The sequence below is a fragment of the Drosophila biarmipes genome, chromosome X (assembly GCF_025231255.1).
Source record: "Drosophila biarmipes strain raj3 chromosome X, RU_DBia_V1.1, whole genome shotgun sequence".
NCBI classification, from domain to species: domain Eukaryota; kingdom Metazoa; phylum Arthropoda; class Insecta; order Diptera; family Drosophilidae; genus Drosophila; species Drosophila biarmipes.
Genome location: NC_066611.1, coordinates 24,950,028 through 24,968,246, shown reverse-complemented (window position 1 = coordinate 24,968,246; position 18,219 = coordinate 24,950,028). Strand labels below are relative to the sequence as shown.

The 18,219-nt window shown below is 42.3% G+C and overlaps 2 protein-coding genes across 4 annotated transcripts in view; both read left to right on the top strand.

Moving 5' to 3' along the window:
* Nucleotides 1–18,219, top strand: part of LOC108027550 (RNA-binding protein FUS) — an 84,425-nt gene that overhangs the window by 18,220 nt on the left and 47,986 nt on the right. The window lies entirely within an intron of this gene.
* Nucleotides 15,690–17,518, top strand: LOC108027551 (uncharacterized). The gene is made up of 2 exons (XM_050888948.1): nucleotides 15,690–16,857; nucleotides 16,923–17,518. The coding sequence occupies exon 1, from the start codon at nucleotides 15,933–15,935 to the stop codon at nucleotides 16,722–16,724; it is 792 nt and encodes a 263-aa protein (XP_050744905.1). The 5' UTR covers nucleotides 15,690–15,932; the 3' UTR covers nucleotides 16,725–16,857; nucleotides 16,923–17,518.

Here is an 18,219-nt window from a genome sequence, read left to right as displayed (position 1 = left end):
TGTGTGTGTGCGCCTGATGGCGGGCTGGCATATGTGTGAGTGGGCCGCCATTTATTTCGCCGCAGTCTGTGTGTAATTTTACTTTTTTGCGACAGCACCGACTGCTGCTGCTTCATCTGACATGATTTCCGCATGTCGTTTGAGTTTTTCTTGCCGCCGACTTTTTCTTCGTTTGCTTGTTTTTCTTTTTTCCTCTCCTTCTGCTCTCGCTTTTTATGTTTGAATGCACAGTTGTGGTGGAAATAATAGGGAAATTATAAGGAGAATATACAGACCAAAATAAGTATTACTGATAGTGATAAATACAAATTACTGTTTTAAGGATTTTTATTTTTTTAAGTTTTTCTTAAATGTATTGAACAACATATGCTATTATTTCGACCATAGTTATGCGCATAAGTTTGCCTATTTTTTCGGGCAGCTCGAGTGCTCAATTTCATACAAAAATGTCAGTTTATGTTGATGTGTGCATGCTTTTCCTGTCGCGCTGCTGCCGCTGCCATTGATATCGCTGACGAAATTGAGAATTATTATGTTTAAACGTGTGTGGCATCGCTGCCATTTTGCCCTAGAGTCCCCGCTTTCCTCCGGGTTTTGCTTGACTTTCCCCGCCGAAAGTCGCCGGCGACATGCGAGTTGGCATTGCATGTGCTGCTGCCTTCTGTTGCAGACTTTGTGGCGCTTTCTTGAAATTAGATTGCCTTGTGATGACTTTAATGCAAAGCCCACTCACACACACCCTCGCACACACACCCGCCTACCAGTACACACGCAAGCAGCGAACTGGCAGCCTCAGTTAAACCTACACAAGCACAAATGACAGGCCGGGAAGGGAGAACTTTAAATATTTCCTATAAACAAGTTAATCATTTAATTTGGTGAATTCGGTTTTTGATTTAACAAATAAATATAAATTTAAAAATAATCATAATTTGATTTGCTTAAAACCTATAAGAATATACTAAAGTATTTTATGAACGTTACGTTTTAAAAGTATTATAGTATTGAATTTTAAAATCAAAGAATTCTATGTTTTTCCTTATACATTTTTTTTATATACTTACATATAAAAATAAATACAAGTTTTGCGTGTATTTTTGAGCTTGGAAATTCCATTTGAAATGTTAAGCCGTAACTAAACCTTAATTTATGCTTATTTTATAAAACCCTTCCTTTGAACAAAAATAAAATAAAATAATGTTATGCATTACAGAGCTACAAAATGAAAATTAAAATGTTTAGCAACACTAGCCCTTTTAGCCCGGATCCTTTTAAGCCCAAACTTTTGTTGTAAATCACTTAATTTAATTAGGATCGTGTCCAGCTTTTCCATATTTCAAGCTGCTACCTTTGCGAACGCCTAGTCTGCAGTTTTAGCTGCCAGAAGGAAATCAATAGCAAGAGGCAACAATTGAGGCTTGCAGGACGAGGCAAAAGTCAATGCCATGTCCGTGTCGTTACGTCTCTGTGTATGTCTCTGTATCCGCACAAAAGGCTCTTTGTTGAGCACACACACAGATACGCTCCAGTTTACAGATACACAGACACTACTGGCAAATACAGAGAGCGCCTCTGACTTACTGCCAAAGGCTAATGAAGGCAAAAGAGAACCGGAATGGGGCCCTGAATTTAGAGGAGGACATGCCAGGATGCACTTGCCACTTGGCAGTGCACAGCTCCAGTTGCTGCTGCTCATATGCCTAGGCCATGTTGACATCAAACAAACAAACACGTAAACAAACAAACAAACAGACAAACAAACAAATACAGGCTAGCAAAAGAGCACAGCACAGAACCGAGCTGAGCGCTGGAAATAAAAACAATCCGAATGAAATTTGTATAAACTGAATGGGTTCGGATTTGCCCAAGTCCAAAATGGAAAACTCGTGTTTGGAAGCTGAAAACTTTCGTTTCAAAACAGTCAACTTCTTCAAGTCGTACAAGTAGGGCGCATTCGGAAATTAACTGCTGGCAAAGTCATTCGTTGTGAATTAATTTTGCCTTTTTTGTTTTTCTCCTGAAAACAGGGTTAAATGTTGACCATATTTTAAAAGAAAACGTGGGAGTAGATTATTAGAGAATGTTATCACAAACTCACTGAGGTTTTCCACATGAAAAACGGCATATAATTGGGGTATTAGGTTTTCATTTTGGACACCATTGGAAATACGGGAAAAAATTATGAAAATGCCCCAAAATTTTTACCCACTTGAAAAATGAATACTTTAATGAATATTATTAGATAACTTAAATACAAGCTCAAAGAGGTATCCCACTTCATAAACGGAGTTAAATAACTCAAGTTATAGATTCTTGAAGTGTAAATTTGGGTCAGCATTCTGAGAATCATTGGATTTGCGGAAAAATCTATCATGGAAATGGGCTAAAATATTGAGCCCCTTGAAAAATAAATATTTAAATGTAGATTATAAGAGAATTCAATTACAAATTCATAGAGGTATCTCCCTTCAAACTCGGAGTCCAATAACTCAAGTTATAGATTCTTGAAGTGCAATTTCGGTCACCATTCTGAGAATCATTGGGTTTACAGAAAAATCGAACATGGAAGTGGGCTAAAATTTTGACCACCTTGAAAAATAAATATTTGAATGACGATTATTAGAGAATTCAATTACAAAATCATAGAGGTATCTCACTTTAAAATCGGAGTACAATAACTCAAGTTATAGATTCTTGAAGTCCAATTTTGGGTCACCATTCTGAGAACCATTGGATTTGCGGAAAAATCGAACATGAAAGTGGGCTAAAATTTTGACCACCTTGAAAAATAAATATTTAAATGTAGATTATAAGAGAATTCAATTACAAATTCATAGAGGTATCTCACTTCAAAATTGGAGTCCAATTACTCAAGTTATAGATTCTTGAAGTGCAATTTCGGTCACCATTCTGAGAATCATTGGGTTTACAGAAAAATCGAACATGGAAGTGGGCTAAAATTTTGACCACCTTGAAAAATAAATATTTGAATGACGATTATTAGAGAATTCAATTACAAAATCATAGAGGTATCTCACTTCAAAATCGGAGTCCAATTACTCAAGTTGTAGATTCTTGAAGAGCAATTTTGGGTCACCATTCTGAGAACCATTGGATTTGCGGAAAAATCGAACATGAAAGTGGGCTAAAATTTTGACCACCTTGAAAAATAAATATTTAAATGTAGATTATAAGAGAATTCAATTACAAATTCATAGAGGTATCTCACTTCAAACTCGGAGTCCAATAACTCAAGTTATAGATTCTTGAAGTGCAATTATAGGTCACCATTCTGAGAGTGCGGAGAAATCTGACATGGAAATGGGCTAAAATTTTGACCCCCTTGAAAAATAAATATTTGAATGTAGATTATTAAAGAATTTAATTATAAAATCACTTCAAAATCGGAGTCCAATAACTCAAGTTATAGATTCTTGAAGTGCAATTTTGGGTAACCTTTCTGAAAACCATTGGATTTGCGGAAAAATCTATCATGGAAATTGCCTAAAATTTTGATCCCCTTTAAAAATACACATTTAAATGTTGATTATAAGAGAATTCAATAACAAAATCATAGAGGTAACTCACATTAAAATTGGAATTCAATAACTCAAGTTCCATTCCATTCCATTCTGAGAACTAATGAAATATTTTATAATTTTGATCCTCTTGAAAAATAAATATTTGATAGCATATTATTAATACAAGCTCATAGAAGTATCCCACTTCATAGGGATTCACGAATCGAACATGAAAATGGAAAATCAAACATGAAAATTCTAGTAAAAACGTATATATTTCGGCTGTAGCTTAAATACTAAAAGAAAGCTAATTTCTGTGGGGCTTGGCAACCCCGACATTTGCGCCTCGGAATTTTGTCGACCATCTTCCATTTCGCTCCTCACCGCCGTCGACGAAAAATATTAATTATGCCAGATGCAGCTGCTGCCTCCGGAGTTTCTGAGGATTCCTGTCTGCGGATATTGCATCTGTCTTCGGCCCGAAAACCTGGGGATTCTGCCGTAGAGCGCCGAGCGGGCTAATCAGAAATCGTGGAAAATAATCCCCCGAAGCCTTAGCATTTCCCCGAAACAACCAGTCGCGGTCTTCCTCTCCTTTTCTTTTCCTATTTCTTTCGCCTTTTAAGCCATTACGATATTTATGTAAATTTATTGAGCAACACGCGGATTTCAATTAAAACGCAATGCAGACAGATTTAATAAAGGCGTTTACGAAAAGGGGCGTGTATGGTGGGCTGGAGACAGGAAAAATAACTTTAAATTAATTAAAAACGCGCCAGTCAAAAATGTTTTAAGCTTGCGATGACAACAAACGCGGGCGTCAAGCCGTTTTCGTGGGCAGGAATCTCAGAGGGGCCGGCCGAAAAGGGGCTGCAAAAGTGCAGTGAGGCTGCAGGAAAATTCAGTGGGGGCTGCTGGGAAATCGCAGAGGAAAATTACGGGAGAAGGGACAGCAGCAGCAGCACATATCTACGCTGAGGGTAGAAACTTCTACGGGCTGCCAAGGAGCATCAATGTCGCGAAAATTAATTGAAATGAAGGCTGGAATTTTCCCAAGGACCTTTCGGAGGGCAGGGAAGGCTTTTCCGCGAGGCCAAACTGCTGCAGCCGATGCGCGGGAAACGAAATAAAAAAGATGCGTTCTCATGTTTCTGCCAGCGAGGAAGCTCCTTCGGGGCAAAAATAGTTTTAGGCGGACGCATCGCAATGAAATGGAAACATCAAAACTACGCCATGTTTAAATACATTTTACGACGACTTTAAGAGCTGTTCTTATGGTGAGGAATGTTTCCGTTCGACTTTACCATGCTTAAACAAGTATTACGACTACTAGCCCCTAACTTTTTTAAAAGTGTGATATACATTCTCATTATAAAATAATTGTTCGTGGGATGTGATTAAGATGCGTTGGGCCTGTCCATGAAAGAAATATAAATAAATATTTTTTATGATGCTTTCCCTTAGAAATAATATCAGCTGACTATGTTACAAGATAACTTTCGTTATAAAAACCAAATATAAAACAGAAAATAGTCTTAAAAATAAGTTATGAGAGTGAATGGTTCATTTTTTTGATAAAAAAATTCGGACTTTTTCGACAGCATTGATCATAAAAAAATCTCTAGAAGAACCATCGATTATTTGCTTCTTCTACAAAAATAATACTGGTTTTGGGTGATCTCAGGAATATTTGTAGGATGTCATTCCCAATAGAAAACAAGTGCTGGCTTCCAGTGAGAAATGCAGACCTGATTTATACACTTGCACTGATTATTTATGATCCGAAGCCAAGTTGCTTTTTGGCCACTGACCAGTTGGAGAAAATTGCTGTGCGAGTGGGACAAAAAGAGGGAAAAAGAGAGCTTAGACCAAACATTACCGCACGTCCGCAAAGCTCCGCTTTAGTTGCAGTTCTAGTTCTTGCCCTCCAACCCCCGAAAAGTTGCAGCCAACAAATGAAATTAAGCAAATAAATTTTGAGGCGGATTAGTTGGGGGACAAACTGCCGAGGCGTGAGTGGGGTCAGGAAAATGGGCGAAAAACAGGAGGAAAATTGGGGGAAAGTTCGAGGGAAAGTTGGGGGAAAACCGGGGAAGAAAGGTCTGAACAAAAAAAACCAACTGCGGAACGTTTTGCGGCTTAGCGAGTTATCTGGCAAGTCGTTTTGCCATTTCTATGTGTTTTTTTATTTTATTTTTTATATGGCGCGCCCAGCTACCTTCTGCATTTTCCACCTCCTCCGGCAGAGCCAAGAAAATTGCACACGAAATTGGAGTTTTTGAGTTGAAAATTGGAAGTCGTGCGCTGCTCCCGTCGAGGCAATTAAAACGTTTAGTCCTCCTCGTCCTGGGGCCAGGCCAAAATGCGTCCGGACTTGAACTCCGCTCCCTGGAGGCTGCCCCATTATCCTGCCACAATTTTTCCCGCACTCCATATGTGTGGAAAAGTGTGGCGGGGAAAACAAACCCAAGCTCTCTATTCACTCAGCCCAACTTCACGGTACGGGGGTTAGGCGGTTGGGGTAAAAAAGGAAGGAAATCAACCTCGTCTCGGCCTGTTGATACCCATGAAAAGTCGCGAAAAGCTACATAAATTTTCATGGCAAACTGGGAGGTGGGGAGGGTGAGGGCGGGGGAATCAAACAACTGGTTTATGGAAATTCGCTTATGACATGTGACGAATTTTTATTATACATCGTTTTTATAGCTTTACTTTGGTTTATGAATTTTTGGGACGAAGATTTTTCCACTACATTTTTATTATGTTTCATGTATATACTACAAACTTTATTGAGTCTGCAGAAAGAAAAATATTTAAGCTCTTCAAAAATTTTGGGTTCTTAAATATAAAAGTATTTTAGATATACTTAAAAATTCACAATCTGAATTTCATTAACATGGCTCTTTTTGATCGGAAAAATAATTAGTTTAAAGGAAATATTCTTATCAATGTATTGTTTTTTAAGTTTCTCAAAGTCTGCTCGCCATCAAATCTCTTATACTAAACTCACAAGTAAGAGGAAATCAATCAAGTACAAGGAGATGGAATGCCTTTTGATTTGATTAAGTGCAGCACACTTTGAGGACATTCAACTGGGGTGAAAGGATTATCGATGATGATTAATTCAATGCATTTCTGAGATGCAAAACATGCCCAAGTGGTGACAGTTTTAATCAAACGAGTGCTGTGGGTGCTTTCTGGGATTAACTTCAAAGGTACTTGGAATAAGATGTTAAGGACGGGAAGGTTATGTTTTTGCAATTAAAATGAGTGAATGCCACTAATAGTGATTTTTATTAAATTCCATATTTAATTTCCCTCTTCTATTCCCTGATTAAATTAGCTTCTAAGCTTGTCCCATGCTGGGACATATTACCCATAGCGAACCCAAAGTGCATTAAAACCTAACAACAAATTCCATTTTCTTCTGTCATTGCAGGTGAGTGCAGTTTCTTTCATCTTCATTTTGGTTCGTTTCATTTCCCTGGACTAAGCCGCTCCTAAAAGAAATAGAAATAAAAAGGAAAGCGGGGAAGGCGGTAAAATGGAAAAAGCCAGAAACTTTTTTCGTACAACCTTGTTTGGCTTTGTCTGTGGCTCGGCCATAAGTAAGTAAAAGCAAATTTTTTCCCTTTTTCCGGATGCGTTTTCCTTTCTTCTGCCATATTTTCGGGAGTGTGTGTGTGCGTGTCTGTGTGAGTAGGGCAGGGAGAGGGTGGTGGGGCAAGAGCCAAATATGTCAATGATAAATGGCATAATCTTTTTAGCCCACAACAAACTTCACTCCTTCGGCCGTAATGATAATGCACAAAAATTATGCTAATAGCTTAATGCCATCGCACTCCAGCGCTAAGACAGCAGCGCCCAAGATGACAGCGCCCAGACGACATCTCGCTCTCGGCAAGGAGTCGAGATTGTTCCAGGGTGCTGTTGCCACCTTCTCGGGGGGTATGTCCACTTTAGGCACCGGTTTGTCGCACTACCCGACGTCCGTTGAAAACCTTACTAAGCAAAAGTTAATTAAAGGAATTAATTGGTGATTTGGAAACATCAGTAAGTTATTCTTTGGACAATAAAAAATCAATTGGGGTTTTAAAATTTCACGAAACTATGGGTCTATTCAATTAGAAATATATTTTTGCATACTATTAGTCACCTTCTATTTTTGTATTAGGTTTAGGGCCTAAAATAGGCAAATAGCCAAATTCAATATGTTTATATTTTTTATTTGTTTTAATAACGTTATGGCTTGTAATAACTTACTACTACGAAGGGCTGTTTAGGGCTCATATTTGTTCCGCCATCCTTAATTTGTTTTATCGGAACTAGGATATCCCCAGTTCGTTGCACTTCAGCGAAGATGGCATTAATTTAGTTTCGCCAGACTTCTGTTGTCGTTTGTCTGTCGACGCTTCCAAAACTTGGCTTCACTTCTGGTACTCGGACTCTGGGATTTGGACCTTGCTGGCCAGTTGTGTTAGCTGACCCCAACACTGGGCGTTTTGGCATCTGGGACCACAGCACAGCAACAACAGCAAGTGCAGTGGGCGCGATTGCTTTAGCCTGGCCAAGAGCTTTCGAGCCCAAGGGGGGAGAGTGACAGGGAGCGGAAGCGGGAACGGGAACGGCAAAGGCTAGCAACTTTCTGGCCTAATGTGCGACTGCAAATGGCCGTTGCTCTTGCTGTTGCACAAACTTATGGCCAGGCGAAACTTTCGTGAAAGAATCATTTTTGGATTGGCGCAGATGTGACAGGGGGATATACACAACAAGGATTGGGGATTCAGCAAGGATGAAGGGGATTCGAGGAGATGAAATGATCATAAGCCAGGCAGGAAAGGGAAGTGTGCAGAGCAAGACGGACGGAAAAGGCTTCCAGTCGAAAGTCTTGACATTTCATTTTTATTTATAAACAGGAGTTTAGGGCTACGCAAAATTAAATTTTTTTTTTAGTTTTAAACATAAAAATAAATCGTTGCAATAACTTAAAAAACCCGAACACTTTTCAAGCAACATGAGAACTAAAATGTTAAAAACCCAGCCAACCGAATGCGAAAATTAAAAAGAAATGCTCAAGTACTGTCCTCGCAAAAAAGGCTTGTAAAATTGGGAAAAAAGGGCAGGAAAAAGCGAGGGAAAAGAGTGTTGCAAGGCAGCAAAAAATAGATAACAAAAAAGAGGGATTGCGAAATGCGAGGAGTCCCATGAGCACATGAAAAACGATTTAAGCGCTGCGTCAGCGGAAGAAATGATTTTTTAAGTACGCTCCGAAACAAGAACACCGAAGAGCGAGGAAAAATTGGGAAAGCCCGGAAAAACACTAATAGTGAGATGCAACAAATAACGACCAAATATCCATCAGCGCAGCGGCGGCAAAAGCTTCGCAAATATTAGCCGAAAATGCGAGGGAAATCTGCAAGAATACCGTGCAGAGCTTAATGATTTTCGGAAAATCACTTAGCGGCCACATGAAAAGTGCCAAATCAGCTGAAAAGCGCAAGACGCAGGAGTCGTGAAATGTGGAAAAGCAAGAGCCCTGCGATGAAGACGAAGCCGCAGACGAAATATTAAATGATTTGCAGCAGATTTTCCGCGCACATGCAGGATACACACATCTGTGTGCGAGTGTGTGTGCGAGTGTGCTTGCTGTGTGCCTTAGGGACATCATAAGCAGCCAAAGAATTCGTACACGGATTTGCAGTCCAAAGGCAACGGGAGTGCAAATCGTGTCGGGCAGCCGCCAAAGTGAAAAGTGCAGCGCCCTGCACATAGCAGATTTCGGGGTTCCCCACCATCACGAAACCTTCATTTTCGGATGCCCTTAGACGGGGCCTTTAAGGTCCAGTGTTCACATCATCAGGTATCGAACAAGACAGTATTTGTTTAAGTTTAACGTATTTCAAAACCCAAGGTTTCACTTTCACAAAAATTATGAAGTAGCCAAGTGAAAAAAGTGTTGCCACAATAGGTGATTTAGGAGTTTTTGTGTAAGTTAATGTATTCAGATTTAAATTCGAGTGTTATTGCTGGATTAAACTGTACTTCCTTTAAACTAAACTTGTGTGAAACATTATCGCTGGGATTCCCAAATCCCTGTTTGGCTGTGTAAAGGTATGCCAATTATAAGAACTTAGTGCATCTTAATTTCGGAACAAATGCCCTTGGCCTTGCTGTAGAAAAACGCCACGTTTTGAGATTTTAACCTCAGTTAATGAACTCTGCAATAGAGGGCAAAAGAAGTAGGGTATGTGAAATGTGCAACCTACAAAAACACCAGTACCAGTACCAGTGCCAGTACCAGTAGAAGCACCACCCATATTAACACACACGTAGAGAGATTGCTTTTGGAGTTTATTGAGCCTGACATTTAAGGCAGGAGGGGTGGGCCTTGGGCCAGTTCATTTCATTGGCATTATGATTGGAAGCTGTCGTCGTTTGCCTCAAATTGTGGATGTTATGTGGATGTGGTGGCTGTGGTTCAGTGCCCATTGGATGAGGGGCTGCATTCGAGAATATCCGAAAATTTCGCACAAACGGAAATGACAAAAAACTTACGTATGGGGGTGGGCTAAGACCAACACTCAATGCTGACCGCAGGTCAACGAGGGTTACGGTGGGTTAAGAGGAGCGTTATGGAGAGACTCTGGGAAAAAGGGAGCCAAAGAGCTGGCTGGCTGGCTGGCTGGCTGGCTGGAGAGCTGGTGAACTGGAGAGCCGGACGACACATTTGCCACATCAGCAAATGATGTGAAAATGTCATTGCCAGGCGCAACTGCCAAAGGTAATGGCCAGAATTGGGACAAGGGGTCCTGGATCCCAAAGCCCGAACCTCAAGCCCCCAATCCCGTATCCCAGTTGCCACATGGCACTAAATTTGCGGCAAGCGAGCGCAAAAAAGGTCCGCAAGCTGCGAAACTAATGATGGGTAAAGAGGGTTGGGTTCAAAGGCGGTCCTTATCAAATTGCGCATACATGGACACATGGATGTCGCACAGCTTCATCAGGATGATATGCTCATCCTCCATCCTCCATCCTCCATCCTCCATCCTCCATTCCCCATCCCCTGGCCCATGTCGTTCGCATTTCCTATCCCACTGAATGGCAGCAAATCAAATTTAATTGAGGCACAAAAATCTCTTGCCTACTTTGCGGGCGATGGAACAACTCCGTGACTTCCTGTTCGCCCCTCTCTGCCACCTCGCCATTAACCACTGGCAATTGACGGGAACGCTACTAATTTGGTTAAATGTTTGATTGAAGTTTGGCCATCTCCCCTCACTGGCCAGTGGGTTCAACTATATCCGGCTGGGTGTGGCCATAGTTACAGCACCCCATTGATGGGCGGCACTAGGAGTTGTTGACTGTACTTGCGATGTGTATGGGCTGTGCAGGTTTGGCTTGTGATATCTTGAAATAAATCTTGAACCAAGGTCACACCGATAAAAAAGTTGCATAAGTACATTGGGGGTGGTCCAAAAACCGTAATCCTCTACTCAGCCCCTCTCAAGGTAGGTTATAGTGAGAGATCTTAGACTTAGTTCTTTCGAAACCTTCCCAAAATTTCCTAAAAAGCACTATTACTTTTGCAAGACATAATGCGCAGTGTAAAACCTATTACATGCAGGATTTTCCTTATAAATATTATTGAATCAATGATTGTCATATTTTTTGAGCATTTTATTTTAATTTATTTCTCTAATGAATGCAATCTAATTATTTACACGCGCAGCCCACAAATGTGTTTTCGCTTTGTGTAATTTGAATAATTAAATCTGCAGAACTGGCCTAAAACAATTACCTTTTTTATTGTAGCTCCGGCAGACTAGACAAATTTAAAAACAATTATCAATGTAAGCAATAGCTCTGAAAACACCCTTGAGGTTTCTTTGTTAAAAAAAAATGGCGATGACCATTGCGAGGCAGATGATCACGCTGTAGAGGAAAAGCATCTTCCAGTCGATCCCTTGGCCGGCTTCCATCTTGGCTATCTCCTCCCCCGCCCTTTTCAGGCGCAAACACTGATTGGCCAGGATCTGCATGTTGAAATGGATCGTATGGAACGACGTCTGCACGAAGACCAGGTGTTGGTGGAAGCTCCTGAAGCTGAGTCTTATGGCCTGCTCGTAGATCTCGTCCAGCATCCCGCGAGTCATATTCATCCTCTTCAGCAGCAGGTCCTCCAATCCTCCTTCCAGGTGGTCGGCCTGCTGAATCTCCCTGACCTCCATCAAGCGGCGACGTTCCCGCTCAGAGGGCCTCTTCAGCAGCCGCTGCAAGATCCTGCGCAGCACCGCCTCGTGGTAGGGAGGGATGTGGTGCTTCGACTTGCTCGACTCCTGCAGGATGCGCAGGGCGTCTTCGTAGTCCCCGCGGCACATGGGTATGATTACACTGTCGGCAATTTGGCGCTGACGGGCGGTCAACCTCAGACATAGCCCAGCCATTGTAAATGGCAATAATGAAAAATTGGAAAGGTTTCGAAAATCCGAGATTTAGCCTCGCTTGCGGCCGTGTTCAATGGTGTTTGAAATGATTTTGATCAGACTTTGTTTTCCTGGGCTGTTTTGATGGGTTCGGAAGAGGCTATGGCTGCTATGAAATAGTTTTGTAATATAGATTAATATTTATGGTTTTGTAATATATTTATAGTTGGATTGCCCAGATAAACCCAAACATATATTGTTATTATACGATTATTATTGATTAATAATTATACGGAGACGGCTAGATCGACTCGTCTAGTGATGCTGATCAAGAATATATGTATATACTTTATGGAGTCGGAAACGTCTCCTCACTGCGTTGCAAACTTCTGACTAAAATCATTATACCCTCTGCAAGGGTATGAAAATTATATCTCTGGTGTTTTTTTAACAAATATGTACCAATTACGTCTGAATTTGGAATTTAATTTTATGAAAATCGGACGACTATATTATATAGCTGCCATAGGAACGATCGGAAAATTGGTGGGAAAACAATATGAAAATATTCATATAATATTGGGAATATCTTTCTTTATATTTTTAGGAATTTTGAATTCGTATACAAGCTTCGGCTTGCCGAAGTTAACTTCCTCTTTGACCAAGACCATCTTCTTCAGTTAAGTCCAGTCCATTGACCTGGCATTGTGTGGATTTGGACTTGGTGGTGGACTTACGTTCTTGGCGCTGCCCTCTCACAATTAATTTTTGCGATTTACTTAATTCCTTTTCCTGTCTATCGAACCAATTAGGGGTCTGCCTCTCTTCTGTTTTCTATTTTGATTGATGCATTCCGTTCGAGGACGTGATTGCCTTGCCTTGGTTCGAGACATCCGCATTACTCAAACGAGATTTCACTTAATCAAACTTCTAGTTGCGTTTTCATCAGCATTTCCCGGCCTTTTGCTGGCTCTTCCTTTGGCCCATTTCATTTGCATTCTTCTCTGGCTTTTTCGTGTGTGTATGTTTGTTGGTTTTTTGTTTGTTTGTTGGCAAAGCAACAAATGATGCGTAAGAAATGCTTTAATAAACAGAGAACCAGTTTCCTTTTTTTTGAGGGGGCAGGAAGATGGTAGTTGCCTTCCGGGCCATTTGGCTGGAAGGTCTTTAAGTCGGGTCCTATACATCGCCGTACATGTAGGATGGTTCGCATCGGAAGGTACGTGTAGTTTTCCGGGGGGCCGCACATCTATTCCGTTTGTTTAAGGGCTAATAAATATTTTAGCTGGGGTGGTGCAGAAAAATATGTTTGCAGCAGTTGGGAACAAACGAGCGAGCAAACGAGTTGAGTAAATCAAGCCGCACTTCCGTTTCAAGCTGGGGAGCACGGGGTCCCTTCGTGAAAACCCCCTGAAATGCCGCCGAAAAACACCCCAGCCCCAGTGCCCAAAAACCCCCTTTCCTGCCCTTGTCTGCTGTCTGCTTTCTAACTGAATAAAAGCCTTGGCGCGTTGACTGATTTCGAATGGGTTTTCCACGCTTTGCATGTGTGTGTGCCAGTGTTTCAGTGCTTGAGCGTGTGCGAGTGTGTGTGAGTATCTGTGTGGGGCACAAAATCCCGTAGGTGCAAAATAGCGCACTCCAGGCAACGAAGCATGTGCACATTTCTGCTTTTTTTTGCTTTTGTGTTTTTTTATCCTGTTCTGCCGACTCTGTGCCGGTCTTCTGCTCCTTTTTGTATTTCATTTGTTTTGTTTCATTTTTCACTATGAACAACAGAAGAAAGGATAGCAAGGGTATACCGGCAGGACATCAGCAGGTGCTCGGCGAATGGGTTATTTAATGGATGCGGCGTTATGTACTTAAAAATATATCTCTTAAAACTAGGGAAGGGACAATTTCCTATAAAATTTTAATTCCAAACACTGCATGGCCTATAAACAGTTTATAAATTAGCAACAACCAATTAGTGTAGCTAAAATTCGGGGAAAATCTTAAAAATTCGAATTTTAAAAATCATTTCAACGGCATGAAATTGATTGAAACCCATTTAACTAGGCTAAAGTTATTGCAAACTTAATTTGTAACATTTTCAAAATTACCTATTTAATTTTTAAAATAAGTTTCACAACTTTGGATGACAAACTTACGGGTAATCCCCAAAGTCGATATGGCGAAACTTGCAGTCCTTTTTTGGCCTGGTCCTCGACTGAGGTTTCATTGTGCCCATTGTTGCTGCTGTTGTTTAAGAAACAGGCGGCAGAAGACGAAGCTGAAGAAAGAGGAGAAAGCGGTGAAAGGGGCTGAAGAGGGCAGGGCAGGAGCGGGGCAGGGCAGCAGAAGAAGAAGGGGCAAAATTGTGCGGCAAAATAAAATAAACAAACGTTTGGACGCACTTCTGGGATTGGTAAGGGACTGGGAATGGAGCTGCCTCTTTGTTTCTTCCTCTGTTTTTCCCCATTTTTATTTTTCCAGCGATGTGCTTAAGCGGAAAACAACATTTTGCTACTGGTGTTGCAGGTTGAGGTTGCAGATTGCAGCTTGCAGGTTGCATGTTGCATGTCGCTGGTTGTGCCTGCAACTGACATTCGGGTGACTCATTGAGGTGTTAGGCTAAAATAATTTCAAAAATTGAATCTTATGAGGGAACCAAACAGAAGAGCGAGCGATGGCAGGGGGATTTGGCGAGCAGTCTTTGGCCAATGCGGCGTATACGTGATATTGCGTATACTGGATATTGCTGCACACAAAAGAGACGTGATAATCAGGAGGACCAAGAAGGGGCCAGAGAGTGGGCAATAAACATACAACCGAGATGGGCATAAGCTGACTGCTTCACTTTGCAATTTACTCGTCCCCAGATGGAGTTTATCCAGACATATACGAGGGTATAGGGTTATGCTCGCGTACATATGTGGCGGGGAAGTCTTGATTTCTGACCATACATCAAGCTGACCGAAAGCGGCAGTTCCTACAACAGCTGTGTGTGTGGTGTCCTGTTGATTTCCTGTCTTACCAGCTGCTCGAGTGTGTGTGTGTTGTATATAGGTTCCTGTTCCTGAGAACCGAATAGTGCCTCCCAACTGAATATTGCCGAATGCAGGGCGAGAAATAGCTGGAAACCATGTTGAATTCAATAAAAATAAGGGTACTTTTACGTGTTTCTCTTGTCCAAAACTTTTCGTCTAGTGCACTTACCTCCCCTGGCTTAATGCCCTATTCCTGTTTTTCGTCATTCGCTTAGCACAGTAAATTAGCATTCAGCTAACATGTGTTTGGCTGCCAGTCTGGAAAGGCCCCTCTACCGCTTTTCCCCTTACATTTCCCAGCTAAGTGTGTCACATTAAATGATACGCAACACTTGACACCAAAATGAGCCAGAGAAGAAAACTAAAACCGAAAGCCAGAACGTAGAGGAAAGGGGGGAAAATCGACACACATACGAGTGCATTTCCGTGCCCTGTTAATGAGTTGTTTAGGGGAAAAATCAGCAGGGAGCGAGTTTAATCACTACTCTGAAGGGGGCTCGTTTTAATGGTAAGACATGTAATATTGTTTTTTCAACTCAAACTATGTGGGTTTTCCCTAAGGCAATGTCGCATGTACATATGCAAATCAGGGGACAGAAAACGGAAGTTGATTTCAAGTTTCCCTAGTCCTTGGGGCAAGACAAAGGTTTTATGGAAAAATAAAAGTGCAGGGGGGAAGGCAAATAGAAGTTGACTTAAGACAAACAAACAAGCAGAGGGCAAGTCAAGAGGTGACAGGAAACAAGATGCGGTACGTGCTCAAGTTCCTGGGAAAGAGTAGGCACTCCGAAGTCCGTCGGCCCAGTCCCCCAGTCCGAGTCTACCCGTCAAGCCGAGACATTCGATTTCGAATTAGCCCCTCGTCCCGAAATCACGCCAAAATTCCCAGTTAATCCTGAGAACGGCTGAGATTCAGCAAGAATTTGAGCGATTTGAGCCAAGTGCAAAGTAGACAAACGATGAAGCCCAAGTCCAAGCAGCGGTCGCCAATGAAGGCGGCTAAGAAAGTGTCGAGAGCAAAAATCTCGAGCCCGCGCAATTCCGTCAAGCAGAAATCTTTGAAGAATCCCATGAAGAAACCCTTGCGACGTTGCCAGCAACCCACAACTTTGGGTTCCGCCAAGGTGAAGCCGCTGACCAAATCGCTTGTGACCTTCAAGAAGGGCCAAAAGAAGCCGATGGATGCATTGCAATCCCTGGGAATGTCCCGCAGGACCAAGCTCATAGATGCCAGTCCGCAGAAGAAGGCGGACGCTACTCCAGTGCTCTTTCTGCTGAAGGATTCAAAGGGCCAGAAAGTAAGGAAGGCTTCGAAGGCGGGAAGAAGGAAGCAACGTTTGCCCCGCATGGATCCGCGTTGGATGAGCCAAGTGGAGAAGAGGACCGCCAGCGAGGGTGTGGACTTCTTCTATAATCTGGGCATGCGAGGGAATCAGACGGCTAAGAATCAACAGGTGCGGCAGCAGCGTGGTGGTGGAGCAGCAGGATTCGAGGGCAGACTGGCAGGCGGAGAAGGAGTAGGTGGAGGCAGGGGAGGATCTAGACTGGGTGGCTTGGCTGCTCTGCCAGGATCGGGGAGGCTCGGTCCTTCTGGGCTATCGTCCATTGTCGGCGGTGTGATCGCCGCCAAGGACGTGGTAGTGCCGCTGACCAACCGACTGCCCATCATCGACTTTATCTCCACCAACGAGTTCCAAAACATGTACGCCTCTGCGATGCGGAAGCCACAGTCCCGGAGAATTGTCCATTGACGAGTGTCACATTGACATTTCAAGTACAAATTACCCGTAAAGCAAATGGAGAAGACCCAAAAATGATCAAAAAGTAACGAGCACACAACTACCCCTAAGGAGGTTTTAAAGAGTCACCTATTCTTTTATTGTTGTAAGCAAAGCAAAGCAAATTTCAGTGAATCTAATGATTTCGTGAGTGTCATCCCTTTAATCTAGAAAAATTAACGGGTGCTTCAACAGAGAACCAGCTTCTTCTGGAGGGCGATAGTGTGCAACAGAAAAAAGTTAAAACTAATACATTAACTCTTTAAACACATTAACACATTAAATCTGCGACATGAATTAAAAAAAGGAACGAGTGCTCTAACCGAGAAACTAGTAGTATGTCAATGTAAGAAGTGTTTCGACAGAACAACCAGTAAGGAGAGCGGCAAAAATATTCAATAACCAACCGTAAACTAAGCTTGACCCAAGATTTTCGAGAAAATTCTGATCTCATGAAAAACCTCCGACATGGGTAAAGTAACGAGTGCTTTGATGATGTTGAAGTGGGAAGTGTTTCGGCAGAACAACTAGTAACGAGTGTGGCAAGAAAATATTCAATAACTTGGCTTTAACCTATGATTGTCGATATAAATCTGATCTTATTGGAGGAAACGTGCGACATGGGTAATGGATTCAGTAATCAACGAGTATGGAACTTCTGAACAACAAAGAAAGAACTTATCCGCGCAAGTTTTGAGCGAACGCGAAACATTTTCATTTCGGTTGGTTTATTTGGACATACCAGAAATACATATTCCCAAATGAAATTGTTGGACAAGATGGAGTGGGAATGGGAATGGGAATGGGCTTGGAAGATGGGGGATCGGGGTTTTGGGCCTTGGATATTCGCTTGGATTTCGGGTTGGCTTCTGCGAGGTCGGCGGGGCAGTAAGCGAACTTTTGCGCAAATTATCTGCGTCGCGTTTATTTCGCGCAAACAAATCGCAAAACTTTTGCAGACGGCGACCCAGCGACTTGGACTCCTTGCTCCTTCTTCTGAGTCCGCTGCTCCTCCCGACCTCATCATCGTCCTGGTGCAGTTGTAAAAGTTTTGCCGGCACAAAACTTTCGGGGGCCAGAAATCCTTGCTCCCGGCATCGGTTTTTTCGGGGGCATCTTGCAGCAATTTACGGGAAGAAACTTGAGAAGCGAACGGAAGATGGAAGCCAGGCAATTGATGCAGGACCAGCCCCTCGCCAGGGGCGCGCGTTCTTGGGACGGGGTCGAAAGGTCAGGGGGTTGGGCACACTCCCATTCTGCCGTCTGGTGTTGTTGTTGCAACGAGAGTTTTTCGGCTTGTTTTCATTTTCGCCGCCGGAGAATTTGCATTTTGCCCTGAAGACCAAGACGACGACTGCGGCTTTTAACCGCAAACCGAACGGAAATTGAGATTCATTTAATTCATTGTGCGCCGAGCTGGATTTCTGGGATGGCAAAGGGTTAAGCATTGTATTGCACTGCAAGAAGG

Bases quoted from the DNA above. Each gene is read 5' to 3' on its own strand.
- LOC108027551 (XM_050888948.1), top strand. From the start codon at position 15,933: ATGAAGCCCAAGTCCAAGCAGCGGTCGCCAATGAAGGCGGCTAAGAAA.